Source organism: Leopardus geoffroyi, chromosome B1 (genome assembly GCF_018350155.1).
Source record: "Leopardus geoffroyi isolate Oge1 chromosome B1, O.geoffroyi_Oge1_pat1.0, whole genome shotgun sequence".
Lineage (NCBI taxonomy): Eukaryota > Metazoa > Chordata > Mammalia > Carnivora > Felidae > Leopardus > Leopardus geoffroyi.
The window spans coordinates 116,548,067-116,568,907 of record NC_059327.1 but is presented as its reverse complement, the minus strand read 5'-3'; the positions used below and the strand labels follow the sequence as shown (position 1 = coordinate 116,568,907).

General features: G+C 35.4%; 1 protein-coding gene across 9 annotated transcripts in view; it reads right to left on the bottom strand.

Moving 5' to 3' along the window:
* The window catches only part of TBCK (TBC1 domain containing kinase), a 220,534-nt gene that overhangs the window by 68,933 nt on the left and 130,760 nt on the right, over positions 1–20,841 (bottom strand). For all 9 annotated transcript variants that reach the window (XR_006710750.1, XM_045471153.1, XM_045471148.1 and 6 more), the window contains 3 exons: positions 15,569–15,605; positions 14,111–14,272; positions 1,950–2,125 (listed from right to left, as the gene is read on the bottom strand). Coding sequence is in view for 8 of the 9 variants with exons in the window: in XM_045471153.1 (XP_045327109.1) it covers positions 1,950–2,125; positions 14,111–14,272; positions 15,569–15,605 (375 nt within the window). In the remaining variant the exon portion in view is untranslated. The remainder of the gene's footprint in view (positions 1–1,949; positions 2,126–14,110; positions 14,273–15,568; positions 15,606–20,841) is intronic.

Here is a 20,841-nt window from a genome sequence, read left to right as displayed (position 1 = left end):
AAAGGGTGAAATTTATGGTGTGCAAATTATAGTTCAATCAATTAAAAAAACACACATCCTATGTTGTCTTAATAACGGGGGCTCAATTTTGGTGTTAGTATTTACTAGCTATATAAACTATTAATCCCTTTCTGGGTTTAGTTTCATGCTCTTATTATGAAATAGGGATAATCATACTTTGTTATAGGTTCCTATGAGGAGTAAATGACGTGTCTACATTTAAAAATTCTGGTATATTTTTAAGGTGACACCACGTATTCAGATATTATAATTCCCTTATACCTTTATTTTTACTTAATTTTTACAATTCCCAGCTCAGTGTTATCTTACTAATTTCTATATTTCCTCACCTTCCCCTTCATTAAATGCCATTATAGTTACCTAAAAACTGCTCATCTGCCAAAGGATATCTTTCTAGTATGGAGATGTGAATTAATGTTTTTCTTATATGAAGAGGATATGTTTTACAATTTGAAAAGAAGAAAACTACAAGTTTTTATATAGAATCACTAAATTTAAGAGTTCAAGCAATCTTACAGGTCATGTAGAACCACCCTTAGTGATAAGTGAGCTCTTGTACCAAATCCATTAGTTGGCACTAACATCATCTGCTGGGGGGAGCCTGGGCAGCACAGCTGGTTAAACATCCAACTCTTGCTTTCAGCTCAAGTCATCATCTTGTGGTTTGTGGGTTTGAGCCCTGCATGGGGCTCTTGGCTGTCAGCATGAAGCCTGCTTGTGACTCTCTCTCTCTCTCTCTCTCTCTCTCTCTCTCTCTCTCTCTCTCTGCCCTTCCCCCACTCACATTTTCTCTCTCTTTCTCTTTCTCTCAAAATAAATAAACTTAAAGCAAATGTATCTGCTGGAACACTTCCAGCGTTCAAGAATTTATTTCTCTTCGGGAGGCTCAGTCTACTTTTGGAAAACTGTAATGCAAATATTTATTACTAGTGTAGGTTCTTATTCTAGTTTTATCTCTTAAGATATTTTGAAGTATCTTACCATAATTTTTCATACATGTAATCACATAAATGTTTTCCTCTTTATTATCTATATTTCTGGAAGCAGACACTGTAATTACTTAAACTACTTTGTATTCAACCACAATCAGAATCATGTTTATAAGTATCTTTAATAAATACAATTATGTCACAATGGGATAATGTGAAAACATGGATTCCCTCAAATTTTGGGAACATGAAAAATCACAGAAAGAGCAAAGAGGTGAAAATCGCAAATTCTTGCAAAAATATCTAGTTCTAAAAATATCTAGGGACAAAATCTATTGTTTAACATATATGAAAGAAAACTGAAAATGTTTTATCACTAAAATGTTACTTTTATAAAGGTCAGAGCCTATCTTATTAAATTTATTAAAGTATCTAAAAAACCCTATATACATATTAATTGAAATTTAATTTCACGGAAATAATTAAGATATTGTAATATTGGAATGTTTGAAATATATGAATTATTATAACTGAAAGCTTAGTCAACTATATTTATAAAGCCAAGTATTTAGAAAGAATAATAATGTTGAAAGAGCTGACTGGCATAGCTTTTCAAAATGATATGTATATATTTTTTGGTCAATCAGCAATTAATAAGTACATATTATTATTCTTATATATTAAGAACTTTGTCTTTCTCTATTTTTATAATTCTTCCTTTTGCTTCTGTAATCCTTTTAGTATAGGACAAGTTGAGACACTGTGATTATACAGAAAAAATGTGAAACTTTCTACCTGAAGGAATATGTTAATCTTAGTTATAAAACTAAATACACACAAAGGTTTTTTGAAAGTTGCGTAAGTACAATCATACATAAGAGAATATATATGTAAAAGGGACATAAGTGATAATATTATTATGAGCTATAATTATGCTACACTGTATTTTTAACATCCATCTTCCTTTAGAGTTTGTAAATTAAATTTGCAAATACATACCAAATCTGTTTTCGGAGGATCTGGACACTCAGTGGAGAAAAAAGGTGTTGAACTTCTGACTCCACTGCTATCAGAAGTTGGCTTTGGAGGTTGAGCATGCTGTCTGTAAGTAGCACTTTTAGGAGTCCAACAAAAGAGGTTGATTGATTCTCGCACACAGCGTTCAATGTCAATTTCTAGATAGAAAATTTTTTAAAAAGCCAAACACTTAGAATTTGAATTGCTACATTTATATAAAAAACACAATCTTTCCTAAATGTATATATCCAATATAGCTAAAATGATAACCAATTAGAAAAGATGTGAGTGAAACTATAATGGAGATATTAATCAGCATATATATGACTGGAATGGCAGCAGTATTTTACATTATTGTATATATACATATATACATACATTTATACATGTAAATATATTCATATATTTCATGTACATTTTATTTGGCATTATCTACATATATACACACATACATACATACAATATATATGTTGGAATATTTCAATTTATCATTATTTAAACATCATGGAATATAACACATCTTATTTAAGAATCTGCCTCATTCACTCTAATAATATTCTCAATTTTTCAAAGTAAAATAGAGGTTGGAGAAGGGAAGGCTGCAACTAGGAGCAGATAGGCAAAAGATTCAGATCACCAGGACTTCTAGTGAAGTATACTAAAAGTTTTATTTTCATCTATCAAAGGAGATATAAAATAAGCAGGAAAAAATTTATTAAAATATCAATTCTCAATTTTAAAAATAATTTTCTGAGTTAAATGAAGAAAGGCATAAGTGAAGTTTCATATATAGAAAAATTAAATGCACTTGGTTAAAATGATAAAAAAGGAAACATTTTCATAGAAGATTTTCTTTTCTTTCTCAAATCTGAAATTCATGCATCTTTGATACAGAGTTAATAAAAATAGGAAGGTTATCACACTCCAAGTTATTGTTTGTTTTGATGGTACCATAGTTCTTCAGGAGGTCAATATTCCTGATGTGGAGTAAGCTGTTCCCATATGGAGAAAGTGGACAGTGCTCACTTTGGCAGTACATATACTAAAATTGGAGAAAGTGGACAGACCACAGAAAGGCAGTAGAAATTCAAGAAGTTGACTAAGATCAAGGAGTTTAGCATAGGCTAGCTTTTCCCTTTCTATATTCCTAACATTAGTAAATGGCAGATATTCTCATTTTCTTTGTAAAAGTCCAAGTACAGCTTAGGTAAGCAATGAAAAAAAAAAAAAACATCTTCATGTTTTAAATTACAAAGGGATAACTTCCCTATTTCTCTTTTTGAAGCAAGGAACTTATACATAAGGGAAGAAGAACATAGGTCTTTTAAAAAAAAAATCTATTCTGCTGCTTCCTCTACCTCCCCAAATTAAAACTGGGAAATTTTTATTTTTTTTATTTATTAATTTTTTTTACTAGAGGGAGAGAGAGAGAGAGAGAGCAAGCATGTGTGCTCTGAGGGAGGAGCAGTGGGGGGAAAGGGGGAAGGAAAGAGAAAGAGAGAGAGAAAGAGAGAGAGAGAGACAGAGAGAGAGAGAATGAATCTTAAACAGGCTCCATGCCCAGTGCAGAGCCTGATGCAGGGCTCACTCTCACAACTGTGAGATCATGAACTGAGCTGAAATCAAGAGCTGGATGCTTAACTGAGCCACCCAGGCACCTAGGACATATGCACTTAAGTCAATTCTGTGGATGGTACATTTGCAATTGCCTACTTTTGTAGGGAGGAAAACACTTGGAGCAGTAAAAGAGAAATGAATACTTAGTGAGAATCTATTACATGAGAAACATTTAATTCTTACAATGATTCTTGTAGAAAGTTATTGTAATCTCTCATTTCTATTGAAGATGAAGAAACTAAGACATAAGGAAACTGAGTGACTTAATATGGTAAATGTGTTATTATGAGTAGAATGTCCGAGGTTTCTAAAGGGTTATAATGCATCTTTTATTTCTCAATTCATTTAGATTTGTTGTATGGACAGCAGGCCCGGAAAGACCAGTTACTCAATTAAGCATTCCTTTATCTGCTATTAGTGATGTTTACCAGATTCACAGTTGGTTACTTCCATGGCTACACAAAGAGGTCAGGTTTCATCATCCCATATGCTCTTCCTAACATAAAATATATTTAAAAAAAACCAGTTAAGCATGTTTTGAGACATGGGTCTATTTATTTCAGCAATGGTAAATACAGTGAAATATATTAAAAAAAAACCCTATAACATGATCAAGTTGACACTTCTTCCACAATAAGAAGAACACAGATACCAATTGGAATAAAAATCAAAGTTCAAGATGGGTTCTCTACTCAACTTAAGAAGGAAGAGAGATGCTGAATTCATTTTAGAAAAATTCCAGTTAATATGTTTAAGATAAAAACATATTAGATATGTTTATTTATTTTATTTAAGATAACATATTTAAGATAAAAACATAAAGAGAGAAAACCCTGTCATTTAAAAAATTTGATCCATTTAATACCATTTAATCGCCAAAAAAATTTTTTTTTCAGACCACAGATTTTGCATAAGTGGTGCTTGAATCAGTCTGACACATCTGTTGCCCAGTAGGAGCTTCAAGTTATGTCAATGATCCAGATTAGGGGTTGTAATTCAGTCATTAAATCACTAGCAATGGAAAAGTCAGTTGTATCTGCTTCCAACACACCCTACCAGTACCATAAAAATTTTACAGTGAATCCTGAGAATTTACTGGCATCCACCCTAATGCCACTCCAATTATTAGTACTGGCAGATATCCCATTCTCCATTCACTTAACCCATGTCACCTCTCCATCTCAAAATCCCTCCAAAGCACTTTATCATAAACAAAATATTATGCAAAAAGTACTCTGTAATTGTACCTCAAAATATGCAACTATTCTTAAAAAGTAATATTATCTTCTCCTGGGACACAACTTTTTTTTTAAATTTTGCATTGTAATTTTAATATAATGCATTGTGAATAAAGCACGTTCCCTGGATTATGGTTTCCCAGGTTTGATTCTAAGCTCCATGAGGAACTTTGTGACTCAGAGAAATAACTCCTCTAAATCCTGATTTCTTTGTCCTCATGCAGTACTATCATATCTCTCAGAAAGATTGAACTATGTCCAAAATAATAAAACACATCTCATATTTCATTTGGGCCAGAAGAGGTGGAAAATACCTCTCTCCTGAAGACCTCTGTTCTCTTGCTCTAGTGGCTATGAGCGGCTTCCAAGATCTAGTGAACAGCTGTTGTCCTGGCATTTCTCTTTACTATTATCTAATTCCCTTTGGCTCTCCTCTATATTTAATCTTTAATTTGAAGGGCAAGACATTATTTACTCTTTCTTGATTTACTCCATCATTTGGGTGGAACTCATTTTCCAGTAGCTTTTATGAAAACTATTAAAAAATATATCTTTTAATACATTTATTCTGTCCTTGACTGTTGGTTGGAGTAGGCAGAGCATTCTAGGGTTGAATTTTTTTCCTTCAGTTATGAAAAATAGTGCTCCATTGTCTTCTGAGAAGTCTGATATGATTCTGAATTGAAATAATTTGTATGTGATTTTCTCCTTTTCTGTAAACTTTTAGGATTCTTGGTGTTCTAAAAATTCAAAATGATATATGTAAAAGTGTGTCACTTCATTATGCTAGGTATTTGATGGTCCTTTTGTAATCCTTCACTTACAGAGAAAGTTCTTGTTTGATGTCTGTGATGCTTTCTTTCTGTTCTTTCTTCTCTCTTATTAAAGAAATCTTGAACACCCTGAGTTGGTTTTCTAATAATTTTGTCTTTTCTTCTTACTTTCCATCTGTATTTTTGTTTTATTCTCTGAGAGATTTCCTAAGCTTTATCATCTAACTCTTTTATTAGAAAGCTCACTTGCATTTCCACATCATTTTTAATTTCCAGTAAATCTTTTTGTTGTTACTTAAAAAACCTGATTTGTCATAGTTGCAATATCTTCTTATAACTATCTTTCTTAGGATATTCTTTTATTCAGTTTGCTGGTTTGTGTCTTTTAGTTAGAGGTTTTCTATAGAGATTTGGTGATTTATGACTACATATTTAAAAAGAATAGTACTGAAAATCAAATTGGAAGTTTTGTATATGTGGAAAGGTCTTGGTGACTAGTAGATTGACTGTTGGGTAACTTTGAGACACGGTCATTTGTTGGAAGACGCCTAAGTAAGGTATTTCTCCCTATGGGGACGTTCCATCTCTCCAGAGAATAATTCTCTGTCTAAACTAATCTTTGCCAGCATTGACCATGGAGGAGTGTGGGGGTTCTAACTACATATATTCCCTTACTTCTGCTCTCTGCTATGCTATTGACTCTGAATCTCAAGATACTTTGATTCTAGGGGTGCTTGAATGGTTCAGTCTGGTTAAGCATTGGACTTTGGCTTTGGTCATGATCCCAGGGTTTGTGGATTTGAGCCCCGCATTGGGCTTGCAACAGGCTCTCTGCTGACAGCATGGAACCTACTTTGGATCCTCTGTCCCCCTCTGTCTCAGCCCCTCCCCATCCTACACTCTCTCTCTCAAAAATAAACAAACATAAAAAAAAACAAAGAAGAAAGATACTTTGATTCTATTACTCCAAAGATTACCCCTCCAAATTTAATGTTCACATGGATATGTTTTTTGTATTATTTGCAAAAGTAAATATATTTAAGTCACAAACAGTGAAGACTTCTGTCTTTACACCAATTTCCCTCCATTACACTTCATTTTGTGTTAGGCAACATTAGAGTGGCTAGGGGCACTTTGAGATATAACTAAGAATAAACTAAATCAGGAATAGTTACATAATTAGTTTCATTTAATGGGATATGGTTTTGTGATTTGAAGTCACTTTAGGGTATTGACAAAATAATTTTTTTAATGTTTATTTTTGAGAGAGAGACAGAGTGCAAGTGGGGGAGGGGCAGAGAGAGAGGGAGACAGAATCCGAAGCAGGCTCCAGTCTCTGAGCTGTCAGCACAGAGCCTGACACGGGGTTCGAACTCACAAATTGTGAGATCATGACCTAAGCTGGTCGGACGCTTAACCGAATGAGCCATCCAGGCATCCTGACAAAAGATTTTCTCCTGGATGAAACTCTAGTCAGGTTTATTTACATCCTTTCTTGCCTATGCCTCAACTTTGGCTTATAAAGACTTGTCTCCCAGCCTCTGTGGGAAGGTAGGAACCTACCTTTGGTAAGTGCCAATTAGCAAACCTAGATGGTTTTCATATGGGCCAATGCCCTCTTTCACACTTCTGTAAGTTTTCATTTTCCTGAATCTTCTGAGCCCCCTACTCACCCACCCTCCCCACCTATTCTCTCATTCTTCCTTTAAAATGCTCAGTTACCTCTGTACAAAATGAAGTTCAATTCATGTTGGACTCTTATCTACTGTAAGAGTATATTACTTAACTAGGATCTGGCTTTGTTTATGTTTGACAGTATAGGAAAGTTGCTCTAGAAATGATGTCCTGGAATATTCTTATCACCCACTATATAAGAGCAGAGGTATAATGTAAAATTATGTGTCCCAGCACCAGTTATTTATGGGTAGGAGAAATGGTTGAAATATACACAGCCAAACATCAGGCTTAAGCATTCTTCTAAACATTAAAATGTAAAATTGTAAGCAGAGAATCTGGTTCTTATTGATGTCTGATCAAAAGAGAAATGCTCTCCTTTTAGGAATATGCTTGATAATGTTACATATACAGTTATAAGTGCATCATTAACTTTTTTTCTTTTTTAATAGGAATTTCACAAAATAGCATTTCTGTATTTATAGGAAAGAAATCTGCAGCACCACAACAGAGGGTATTATCTGTGTTAAGTCACATGTATTATGCATTCCCACTATCAATAATAAAAAAACAAATTTCAACCAACACTGCCAGTGGAAAGACTGATTATTTTTTTTGTATAGAAAATAAGTACAATTATTGTCATGTGTAGAGATAATCAATGAGTATGAAGCAAAAAAGGAGGAAAAAATACAGAGGTATCTGACATTTAATAATTAAAGTATTATGTTATTTTTCCTTTTTGTAATTTGTCATGATCTCTTTGCTCGTTCTCAATATTTTTTTAATGGTCTAATTTTGTACTGTAATTTATATCCTCTTAAATTTCTCCACATTGTTTAAGCTTCAGGCCCACAAAATCTGGCCATTTCCCTATCTTACCGTCTTCTGTTAGGTAGCAGAGAAGACACGTGGCTAGCAAGGTGGGTGTAAAGGCTGACAGAGGTGGGAGAAATGAAACTACTCCTTACGTGTACATTGAACTAATTCCTCTGTTTTTTTCTGCCTCATTTTCATTCACTTTCAATTCGTGAGACTTTGGTGCTCTGCACCAAGAACTGGCTTGCTTCTTGCTATTATTCTCTTTGCAGGAAGGTTTCAGTTCTCTTTACTTTTTATTAAGGGAGTTATTATTGATGTAATTGTGTTCTATCTTCTAAATATTTGTTGCCGTTTCTTGTCTACTAGTGCGCTTCTTACATTCTCTTTGTATTTAGGATTATACTTTTTTTCATTCCCTTACTGTTTTGCTTTAGTGATGTTTCACAAGGCAGTAGGGATAAACATACATGTACAATTTGTCATTCTTAATTGGAAAGGTCTCAAACTTTAAAGGTTCTGGTTTAAAAGGGGTGGGAATGAATTTAGGAGATGAACATGGTGGGCTTGAAGCCTCACTCCCTTGGTCTAGCTCTTGATCTAGTGGCATTTAAAGTATTTACTTAGAAAGTGGTATAATAATAATAATGGTATACTGGAAAGAGCATTAACCTGGGAGGCAGCATGATCTGCGTTTAAATTTCAATTCAATGACTTACAAGTTGTATAGCTCTGGCCAAACTCATTTTTCTGTTTTTTCTTTTCCCCTCAATCATAAAATAGGGATAATATAAAACACATGAAAAATTTTAGCACTTCAACTGAAATATTAAAAATCATAAGCCTTAGATCTCAGTTAGTCCAGGATCTTGTTTTAAACTCAGTTAAAATATAGGTTAAATTTCTATTTTGCGCTTGGTAGATTTCTACTTAGAAAGAGATTGCCTTTTAAGAAATATTCTTTTCTACCTTTCAAACTCTAAAAATTTGGAATGCTATTTAGTGATATAAAGAAATGGGCTATGAAGCCATAAGCAGACATGGGGCAAAAAGTCTGAAAAGCCTGTATACTCTATGATTTCAACTATATGGCATTCTGGTAAAGACAAAAGTATTAAGGCAGTAAAAAAATCACTGAGTGCCAGGGGAGAGTTGGGTAAGAAGAGTAGAGAGAAGGACCGTATAGTTGCAGCACAGGAGATGTTTAGGGTGGTGACACTGTTCTGTATAATGCTGTAATGGTAAATATATGACATTACTCACTTGTCAAAACCCACAGTACTTTTCAAGACAAAGGGTGAACCTTAATGTAAACTACTGACCTTAGTTAATAACAATTTATCAGGGCGCCTGGGTGGCTCAGTCAGTTAAATGTCTGACTCTTGATTTCGGCTCAGGTCATAATCTCACAGTTAGTGGATGTGAGCCCTGTATGGGGCTCTGTGCTGACAGCGCAGAGCCTGCTTGGGATTCTGTCTCTGTCTCTCTCTCGTTCTCTCGCTCTCTCTCAAATAAAATAAAGTTAAGAAAAAAACATACACTCCTTTAAAAAAATTTAAAAAATATTACAAGGGAATAGAATTTGGGAACAATTTTTGCAAAAATAATAATGCTTTTCTACTGTGTTCTTTCTTCAAGAATTAAAGAGTTAGTATAAAGTGAAGGAAAGGAGGAAGAAAGGAGAGGGAACTTATACAGATTGAATGTTACAAGTTATTTATGTATTTTTAAAATATTAAAAGCTGGGTGCCTGGGAGGCTCAGTTGGTTGAGCGTCTGACTCTTGATTTTGGCTCAGATCATGAACCCAGGGTCATGGGATCGAGCCCCTCATCAGGCTCCTCACTGAGCCTGGAGCCTGGAGCCTGGAGACTGCTTGAGATTCTCTCTCTCTGCCCCCCTCTCCTGCTCTAAGATTAAAATAAAATAAAAATAAACATAAAATAAAATATTAAATACTACATGTACTTTAAAAAAAGTCATACATACTGTGTATGCATAATCAGTACCATATTTTGTGGCAGCTGCATTATGTATGTTATCTTTAGTGTTCATCATAATACTAAAGCAGATATTATTATCCCCATTTTACTGAAACTTTCCTAATGTACAGAACTCTCAGTGAGATTAAAAATTTTTCCAAATTCACGCAGCTACTATGTGCCAGAAGTGGGATATGAACTCACATCTATCTCATCCATAGACAGCTTTTTTAGCAGCAGAACTACACTGAAAGTTTCCCTGTTCACACAGGTTGTGAGTGGTAGAGCTAGGACTTAAATTCTTATCTGTATTGACTGCAAAGTCTGTGCTATCTACTACATTACACTGTCTCTGAGCAATGAAAAGAAATATTCTTCTTAGTCATAATATACACTCAACATAGAAGGTCTACTTGACTTCTTAGATAATTCCTCAATTGTTCTAGCTAACAAGGAAATCAATATGACTGATATCTACTTTAATAATTTATAAAGGGATGCCTGGGTGGCTCAGTCAGTTAAGCATCTGACTTCGGCTCACGTCATGATCTCATGGTTCATTGGTTTGAGCCCTGTGTTGGGCTTTGTGCTGACAGCTCAGAGCCTGGAGCCTGCTTCGGATTTTGTGTCTTTCTCTCCCTCTGCCCCTCCCCTGCTTGTACTCTGTCTCTCTCTCTCTCTCTCTCAAAAGTGAATGTTAAATTTTTTTTTTAATTTATGGTATCTGTCTTTTTCTGTATGACTTATTTCACTTAGCATAACACTCTCCAGTTCCATCCACGTTGCTACAAAAGGCCATATTTCATTCTTTCTCATTGCCAAGTAGTATTGCATTGTATATATAAACCACAGTTTCTTTATCCATTCATCAGTTTATGAACATTTAGGCTCTTTCCATTATTTGGCTATTGTTGAAAATGCTGCTATAAACGTTGGGGTACAAGAACCATGGAAAGGGGGAAGGGAAAAAAAAGAGGGGGAGGGAGCCAAACCATAAGAGACTCTTAAAAACTGAGAATAAACTGAGGGTTGATGGGGGGTGAGAGGGAGGGGAAAGTGGGTGATGGGCATTGAGGAGGGCACCTGTTGGGATGAGCACTGGGTGTTGTATGGAAATCAATTTGACAATAAATTTCATATTAAAAAAAATTATAGAAAAAGCTAAATGGGGTGATTGCTACATTTATACCATCAATAGGAAAGCATGTCATGGTAGAATGGAAAGTGAAAACAAGCATAATAATGATAATGGCAAAACTAATAATAATAATCACTTACATTGCATTTTCTCTATGCCAGTCACTGCTCTAAGTTGTTTAGATATACTGGTTTATTTAACACAACAACCCTATGAGGTAGGTACTATTATCATTCTCATATAATCAGAGGTAAGGAAACAAGAAGGTTAAAACAAGAAGGTTAAGTCATGACCCTAAGATCACACAGCTGTGACTGCAGAGCCAGGATCTGAAACTTAGGTGACCAGTTCCACATGCCATGCTCTTAACAACTAGACTACTGGGTGCCTCTTTGTTGAAAGAAAAAAAAAAACTAGAAAGGACAACTTAAAAAAAATCAAGCTTATTTTGTTCACAAGGATACCAACTGAGTAGTATTTCCATCATATTACTATCAAATAGATGTTCTGAACTGTGAATTTAGCAATCTGCTTCAGCAAAGAATTTAGTTAAATTTGCTGTTTGCTTATGCTTTTAAACTCAGTTGATAGGGATTTCAGTAAAGTATAACGTATTTAGTAAGTTCAAATCAATGTTTAATCCTATCCTGTCTTTATCTACAAAGTCTGTCACAAGAATTAAAGTGAAATATAGAGTTATCTTGTCTATCTTTTTTCTGTAGTCTTGAAAAGCTTCTTTCAAATATGTTCCAAACTTATGTCACATAATACTTTGCTTAGAAAAGGCACATTCTGTGTGTTTGTGTGTATATTAATCTGGATTCATATTTTAAGACTTCCCATGATTATTTCCAGTTCCTTCAAGCATCAACTACAGTTATGAAGCTCAACATGGTGAAAAAAGAGATCTCTTTAGATTTAGGAAAGACATCCCAAATAAGTGTCCTTCGATTAAAAGTAAAACACAGGTGTACTTTAGAACAAAGCCTACATCTGGACTCTTTCTGTTTTTTTTTTTTTTCTTAAGTCATATTTTTATTAGAACCTCTTTCTTTCCCAACAGGAATTATAGACAGTGGCCAAACAAGTGATGAGCTAGAATAATGCTACTGAGGATCAAGGCAATTCACAACAATAGAATGCATTCTATTTTAAGAGGTAGGTAGAGTTTAACAATTTTTTTAATGTTTATTTCTGAGAGAGAGAGAGAGAGTCAGTCAGGAGGGGCAGAGAGAGAGGGAGACACAGAATCCGAAGCAGGCTCCAGGATCTGAGCTGTAAGCACAGAGCCTGACATGGGGCTAGACCTCACGGACCGTGAGGTCATGATCTGAGCCACCCAGGTGCCCCGGTAGAGTTTACCTTTTTAATAAGTCAGTTCTAACAAGCATATTCTTATTTTCTGATTTCAGAAATAATAATTTTATTTTCATGGACAACCAGAGTTACTATTAACATGCCTATACAATATGACAACAGATTCTTCCATAAGTGTTTAACTGGTACATTTATGTATGAAATTGGAAAGGCATTAAATTTGCTTGATTTCAAAATGCACAATCAGCATTTGTGATTTTTTTTTCTTTTTTAGAACTGACCAGAAAAAATTCTTTTAATCATAATCAATCATCTTCTGTTTACTTTGGCAAGTTGGAAATGAGAGCAAAATATATGCAAGGTACAGACAGTATTCCTAGTTTGTGAAACTAGCTTCTTTGTTACCGTTTAACATCAAAAGATTAAAAAAATAGTGTGATTTTCAAAAGGAATCTATCGCCCAGAAACAAATAATATAAGAAGTGAACTACTATTTCCTCATATACAAAATAATTTAATTAAACTTTGATAAGTTAGAAAGATGATGGTGGTACTTTCAATTTGGGGGAAAGAAGGAAGGAAAAATTAAAAAAAAATTAAATTTTAAATTGTTATTATTTTCCCAAAAGGATGAAGACTTGCAACAACAGAGAGATGGTGAAGTACCAGATATAGATCATCAGCTAAAGATAAAAATCAGGGTAGGTAGCAGTTTCTTTTTCCTCTTGAGTGTGCTTAATAAATATGTAATCTTAAGGTACCTTTCTTTTGTTCTTCATTTGTTTTTTAAGCAAATTTAACTCTTAGATAACTAAATGTGTTTCTTATCAGCAGTTACTTGTGTCTGCCTAAAAATATGGAGAACAACAATAAATTCAGAAAAGGGTTGGAGCCAATGAAATGCTGCTTGAAGAAAGTAGAATTCTTCTACCTGAAAAAATTTTGGTTTCTGCAAAAATACAGTTTCATTTTTTAATTCCACAGATTGCTATATCCTAGGTGACCAGATTACTTTGATCTTTTCAGCCACAGCAGCAAAGTTTAGACCATAGTCATATTCCCTACATCCACACTTAGCAAATTTAACACCTAGATTTACAAACTCCTCACTTGTGAATATAATATATAGCTTGTGATTTGCCCTCCAAAGGGGACAGTGTTTCCTTTCCTCAAACTGTCAAATTGTTACTAAGGAGCTATAGATAGGAGAGCAAAGTTCCATGTGAATTACATCTCTGTGTAAACACAGATTCTCAAACAAGTAGCCTTTACTTACTCTCTATCAGCTGAAGATTAAAAGGCATGTCCTAAGATTAAAGGCAAATATGTCACTGCCCTCAGCTCTTTTACCCTTTTGGTGGCATCACTGACATAAAATTAAACCACAACAACCTAATATGACCCAGGTTTGGACCTGTGCTGGAAGAGTAGATGTGGTTACACGAGAGAGAGAATCCAGAGAAGGAAGTTGAAGCTCAAGAAGAGATTCTGAAAGTTTGGATGATTATTTTTGCAAAATGCTATAAGACTTCTCATTATTTTAGAATTAAATTTCATTTAGGGATTCCATTTATTTATATCTATACCTGGTAAATCAGAGAAGAGAAGAATGCACTCATTAAAGCCATTAGCCAAAAGCCGGTCCCGAAGCTGCTGGAGGATTGCTACTCCAATACAGAATGGGAAAGAGGAGTTCCCAAGGAGTAAGGTGTCCCAGAGGTGGAAAATTTTGTGCAGTGGAAATACATCTGTAAAACAACAAAATATGAATACAATTAAATAAAATAAAAAGACAAAATTACAGAAATTAAAACAATAACAAGCTGTTTTACCAGACATGTTACAAATGGTTTATGGTCAAAACTAAGAACAAATATTGGGGCGCGTTGGTGGCTCAGTCGGTTGAGCATCCAACTTTGGCTCAGGTCATGATCTCACAGCTCGTGAGTTCGAGGCCTTGAGTTGGGGTCTGTGTTGACAGCTCAGAGCCTGAAGCCTGCTTCGGATTCTGTGTTTCCCTCTCTCTCTGCCCCTAACCCACTCGCATTCTGTTTCTGTCTCTCTCAAAAATAAATAAACATTAAAAAAAATTAAAAAAAAAAAACACTAAGAACAAATACTACCAAAGTGTTTTTATAAAATGCTTATTTAGTTTTATAAAATGTTTATAAAAACTATTTTTGGTTTGGTTTCACAAAACACTTATGAAATTGTATATAATATTTATTGCTTCCTAAGGCATTTTCAAATATTAATAATCAGATTGGTCAAATAGATGACATTTTCTAACCTTTATCAATCCTGGTATAGTTGTTCCATTAATTATATTTCTTCATAGAATTTTCTTGTTATACGATTCTCACAAGCTTATTTACTTACATGAAATTTCGTATTGTTTTAGATTCAGTATTGTTACATTTCTATTATTCACTCTAAATAATAGCTTTATTAAGTTCACGTAAAAATTTTTTTCTATTTTTTGCAACTTTCTTTTTTACATTTAATGATACTGTGCATATTTTTCCAGGCCAATGCATAATCTACTTTAAATATGGTTATTCCATTTATCATAGTACATATTTAAGCAGAATGTCTACTGTATTCATACCTGTAACTGATTAAAGTATCACATACACATACTTTTTGATTTCTAGAGGAATTCTAGGTTTGAAAATAACAAAAGTGTTAGAGGATCTCTAAAAATTGAATCTCATTTGTTGTAAAAGTTGCCTTCCAAATCTTTATGTAAATATTATAATGTTAATTTCTTTTTCAACAGAAGGCAGAGATTTTATGAATGTCATGGCACGTAAGGTAGGCATCCTAAACATCACTATATAACACTCATCCTATATTACACTTTTTGATATTCAGCAGTGAAAACAATTTAATTTTTTCTACCCAACTCTATTACATTAGAATTATATAAGGATGGTTATGTAATTAAATCTATTTAATATGACTATAGCTATAATATACTGGGGTAGAAAGGAGCTATCCTTTTGTCAATACAATATTAAAAGGAAAGGAAAAATTATACTTACGGGTAAACATGGTGAGAAACCAAGGGATGGCATACAGCTATGGGTAGAAGAGGAAAGGGGTGCCATGCCGGGGACAGATAAAGAGGAAATAAAAGATAATTAGAATGGTTACCACTAAACTGAATGGTAAAAAATATTTTATACTTTGGTCTACTCCATTGATTAAAATAAAAGTAAATGTTGATAATTTTAATTATTACCACAAATACTCTCTATTACAAATGCTACAGATGTCCCTTTCACCAAGGATTATTACACAGAATGTCTTCATTTCATCAAAGGAAATACTCAAGACTCTGACTAACCCAAACACAATACTTGCATGCTAATTCCAAGGATGAACTTTCAGGTTGCACAAAAATATTTTTGGGATTTTAATGGTCTTTATCAGTGTGGATTTACTCTTAGTATTTTCAAGAATTGATAAGATGGTTTTTGAAAAATGTCCAAAATGTCTCATAAGAAAGTATTGTGAAGCATATACTTTCTACTACCATTTTCTAAATTAACAGGAAGCTTCATAACAGACTAAAAGTAATAAGATCTAAAAATAAAATAAATTAGTTCTTTAACTGAGTGACAAATTTATTTTCCTAATTTTACTGTCTAGGAATGAAAATACACACACAGACATGCCCACATACTTGTATATATACTTTCAACGAATTTATTGACATTTTGGAAGTGAGAAATCATTCTTAATTTCTAAATGTAGAGTAAAATTTCCTTTGTCAGTAGCAAGTATTGAAAATCAGTAATAATATAAAGATCTGAAAAGCTCTAATTTTATTTTACTTTCTGCATCAAAGCAGTCTACCATTAGACAAAGATTTCTATACTACCTATAGGGTTTAAATAAATATTCATCTAGGACCTATCAATTATCAAATTATGAATAGAGTAGCATATGTCTTTGCATAGCATACCACTGAGTATTTATGCTATCAAAATACCAGTCAAGAACCTTAAGTATTACTATATACTACATTGAAGTCTAAGTATTGTATGTGAAATAAAGCCCATTGCTCTCCACAAGATCATCATTTATATACACTGACACATAGTTCTTTCAAGCGACATTATAAAAGGGAAAACTGCAGAGGAATACAAAGGTATGTGACTTCACTGTAAAGAGTATGGGCTGTAGTAAACAATAAAATATAACAAAATCTGAACTCCTTAGCCTAATTTAAGTTTAAAAATAAAGTCACTAGGATGGTGGCATAGGAGGACGCTGGGCTCACTGTGACCTGCAGATAACTTAGATTCCACCCACACCTGCCTAAATAACCCAGAAAATCGCCAGAAGACTAGCAGAACGGATTCTCTGGAGTCAAGCGTAGATGAGAGGTCCACGGAAGAGAGTAGGAAGGGCGGAGAGGCGGTGCGTGCTATACGACTAGCGGGAGGGAGCTAGGGTGGACGGGCAGCCCGCCGGCAAAGCAGAGCCCCCGACTCCGGCTTGCAAAAGCAGAGGGGTCGGATGGAGTGTGTTTGGACAGCGAGCGGGACTTACCATCTGGAAGGCTGTAAGTTAACAGATCTGCTCAGAGAGCGGGAGAGGTGGAGGACAACGGGAGGGAGAGTTGTTGGGCCCCGGATGACAGAGTACAGCTTGGCAGGGAACAAAGGGGCTCGCCAGTGCCATCTCCCTCGCCCATCCCCCAGCCAAAATCCCAAAGGGGACCAGTTCCTGCCAGGGAACTTGCTTGAACCCGCAAACACCCAACGCTGTGCTTCTACAGATCCATCCCTCCAGGTCTGACTCCCTCCGGGTGCCGCAGGGCCCCTCCCGAAGCGGACCTCTGAAGGAAAAGCGAGCTGAGCCTACCCCTCCCGCCCCTGTGCACCTTGCCGATCCACCCAAGCTAATATGCCAAATCCCCAGCACTACAAGCCTGGCAATGTGCAAGTAGCCCAGACGGGCCACGCCACCCTACAGTGAATCCCCCTTAGGAGAGGGTAAGAGAAGGCACACACCAGTCTGACTGTGGCCCCAGCAGTGGGCTGGGGGCAGACATCAGGTCTGACTGTGGCCACGCCCACCAACACAAGTTATTCGAGACCGTGCAGGGGAAGTGCCCCACAGTTCCGCGCCACTCCAGGGACTATCCAAAATGATGAAACGGAAGAATTCCCCTCAAAAGAAACTCCAGGAAATAACGACAGCTAACGAACTGATCAAAAACGATTTAAACACTATAACAGAAAGTAAATTTAGAATAATAGTCATAAAACTAATCGCTGGGCTTGAAAACAGTATAAAGGACAGCAGAGAATCTATTGCTACAGAGATCAAGGGATGAAGGAACAGCCAGGAGGAGCTAAAAAATGTTATTAATGAGCTGCAAAATAAAATGGAGACGACAATGGCTCGGATTGAAGAGGCAGAGGAGAGAATAGGTGAACTAGAAGATAAAATTATGGAAAAAGAAGAAGCTGAGAAAAAGAGAGATAAAAAAATCCAGGAGTATGAGGGGAAAATTAGAGAACTAACTAAGTGATGCACTAAAGAGAAATAATCTACGCATAATTGGTATTCCAGAGGAGGAAGAGAGAGGGAAAGGTGCTGAAGGTGTACTTGAAGAAATAATAACTGAGAACTTCCCTGATCTGGGGAAGGAAAAAGGCATTGAAATCCAAGAGGCACAGAGAACTCCCTTCAGACATAACTTGAATCCATCTTCTACACGACATATCATAGTGAAACTGGCAAAATACAAGGATAAAGAGAAAATTCTGAAAGCAGCTAGAGATAAACGTGCTCTAACATATAAAGGGAAACCTATAAGACTCGTGACCGATCTCTCTACTGAAATTTGGCAGGCCAGAAAGGAATGGCAGGAAATCTTCAATGTGATGAACAGAAAAAATATGCAGCCGAGAATCCTTTATCCAGCAAATCTGTCATCTAGAATAGAAGGAGAGCTAAAGGTCTTCCCAAACAAACAAAAACTGAAGGAATTCGTCACCACTAAACCAGCCCTACAAGAGATCCACAGGGGGATCCTGTAAGACAAAGGACCAGAGACATCGCAACAAGCATGAAACCTACGGACATCACAATGACTCTAAACCCATATCTTTCTATAATAACACTGAATGTAAATGGACTAAATGCGCCAACCAAAAGACATAGGGTATCAGAATGGATAAAAAAAAACAAGACCCATCTGTTTGCTGTCTACAAGAGACTCAGTTTAGACCTGAGGACACCTTCAGATTGAAAGTGAGGGGATGGAGAACTATCTATCATGCTACTGGAAGTCAAAAGAAAGCTGGAATAGCCATACCTATATCAGACAAACTAGACTTTAAATTAAAGGCTGTAACAAGAGATGAAGAAGGGCATTATAGAATATTACAGGGTTTATCCATCAAGAAGAACTAACAATTATAAATGTCTATGCGCCAAATACGGGAGCCCCCAAATATATAAAACAATTACTCACAAACATAAGCAACCTTATTGATAAGAATGTGGTAATTGCAGGGGACTTTAACACCCCACTTACAGAAATGGATAGATCATCTAGACACACGGTCAATAAAGAAACAAGGGCCCTGAATGAGACATTGGATCAGATGGGCTTGACAGATATATTTAGAACTCTGCATCCCAAAGCAACAGAATATACTTTCTTCTCAAGTGCACATGGAACTTTCTCCAAGATAGATCACATACTGGGTCACAAAACAGCCCTTCATAAGTACACAAGAATTGAAATTCTACCAAGCATACTTTCAGACCACAATGCTATGAAGCTTGAAATCAACCACAGAAAAAAGTCTGGAAAACCTCCAAAAGCATGGAGGTTAAAGAACACCCTACTAAAGAATGAATGGGTCAACCACGCAATTAGAGAAGAAATTAAAAAAATATATGGAAACAAACGAAAATGAAAATACAACAATCCAAACGCTTTGGGATGCAGCAAAGGCAGTCCTGAGAGGAAAATACATTGCAATCCAGGCCTATCTCAAGAAACAAGAAAAATCCCAAATACAAAATCTAACAGCACACCTAAAGGAAATAGAAGCAGAGCAGCCAAGACACCCCAAACCCAGCAGAAGAAGAGAAATAATAAAGATCAGAGCAGAAATAAACAATATAGAATCTAAAAAAACTGTAGAGCAGATCAACGAAACCAAGAGTTGTTTTTTTGAAAAGATAAACAAAATTGATAAATCTCTAGTCAGGCTTCTCAAAAAGAAAAGGGAGATGAGCCAAATAGATAAAATCATGAATGGAAATGGAATTATTACAACCAATCCCTCAGAAATACAAGCAGTTATCAGGGAATACTATGAAATATCATATGCCAACAAACTGGACAACCTGGAAGAAATGGACAAATTCCTAAACATCCACACACTTCCAAAACTCAAACAGGAGGAAATAGAAAACTTGACCAGACCCATAACTGGCAAAGAAATTGAATCAGTTATCAAAAATCTCCCAACAAATAAGAGTCCAGGACCAGATGGCTTCCCTGGGGAATTCTACCAGACATTTAAAGCAGAGATAATACCTATCCTTCTCAAGCTATTCCAAAAAATAGTAAGGGAAGGAAAACTTCCAGACTCATTCTATGAAGCCAGTATTACTTTGCTTCCTAAACCAGACAGAGACCCAGTAAAAAAAAAAAAAAAAAAAAAAAGAACTCCAGGCCAATATCCTGATGAATATGGATGCAAAAATTCTCAGTAAGATACTAGCAAATCAAACCCAACAGCGTATAAAAAGAATTATTCACCATGATCAAGTGGGATTCATTCCTGGGCTGCAGGGCTGCTTCAACATTCACAAATCAATCAATGTGATACATCCCATCAATAAAAAAGATAAGAACCATATGATTCTGTCAATCGATGCAGAAAAAGCATTTGACAAAATTCAGCATGCTTTCTTAATAAAAGCCCTCGTGAAAGTCGGGATAGGAGGAACATACTTAAACATCATAAAAGCCATTTATGGAAAGCCCACAGCGAATATCATCCTCAATGGGGAAAAACTGAGAGCATTCCCCCTGAGATCAGGAACACGACAGGGATGTCCATGCTCACCGCTGTTGTTTAACATAGTGTTGGAAGTGCTAGCATCAGCAAACAGACAACAAAAGGAAATCAAAGGCATCAAAATTGGCAAAGATGATGTCAAGCTTTCACTTTTTGCAGATGACATGATATTATACATGGAAAATCTGATAGACTCCACCAAAAGTCTGCTAGAACTGATACATGAATTCAGCAAAGTTGCAGGATACAAAATC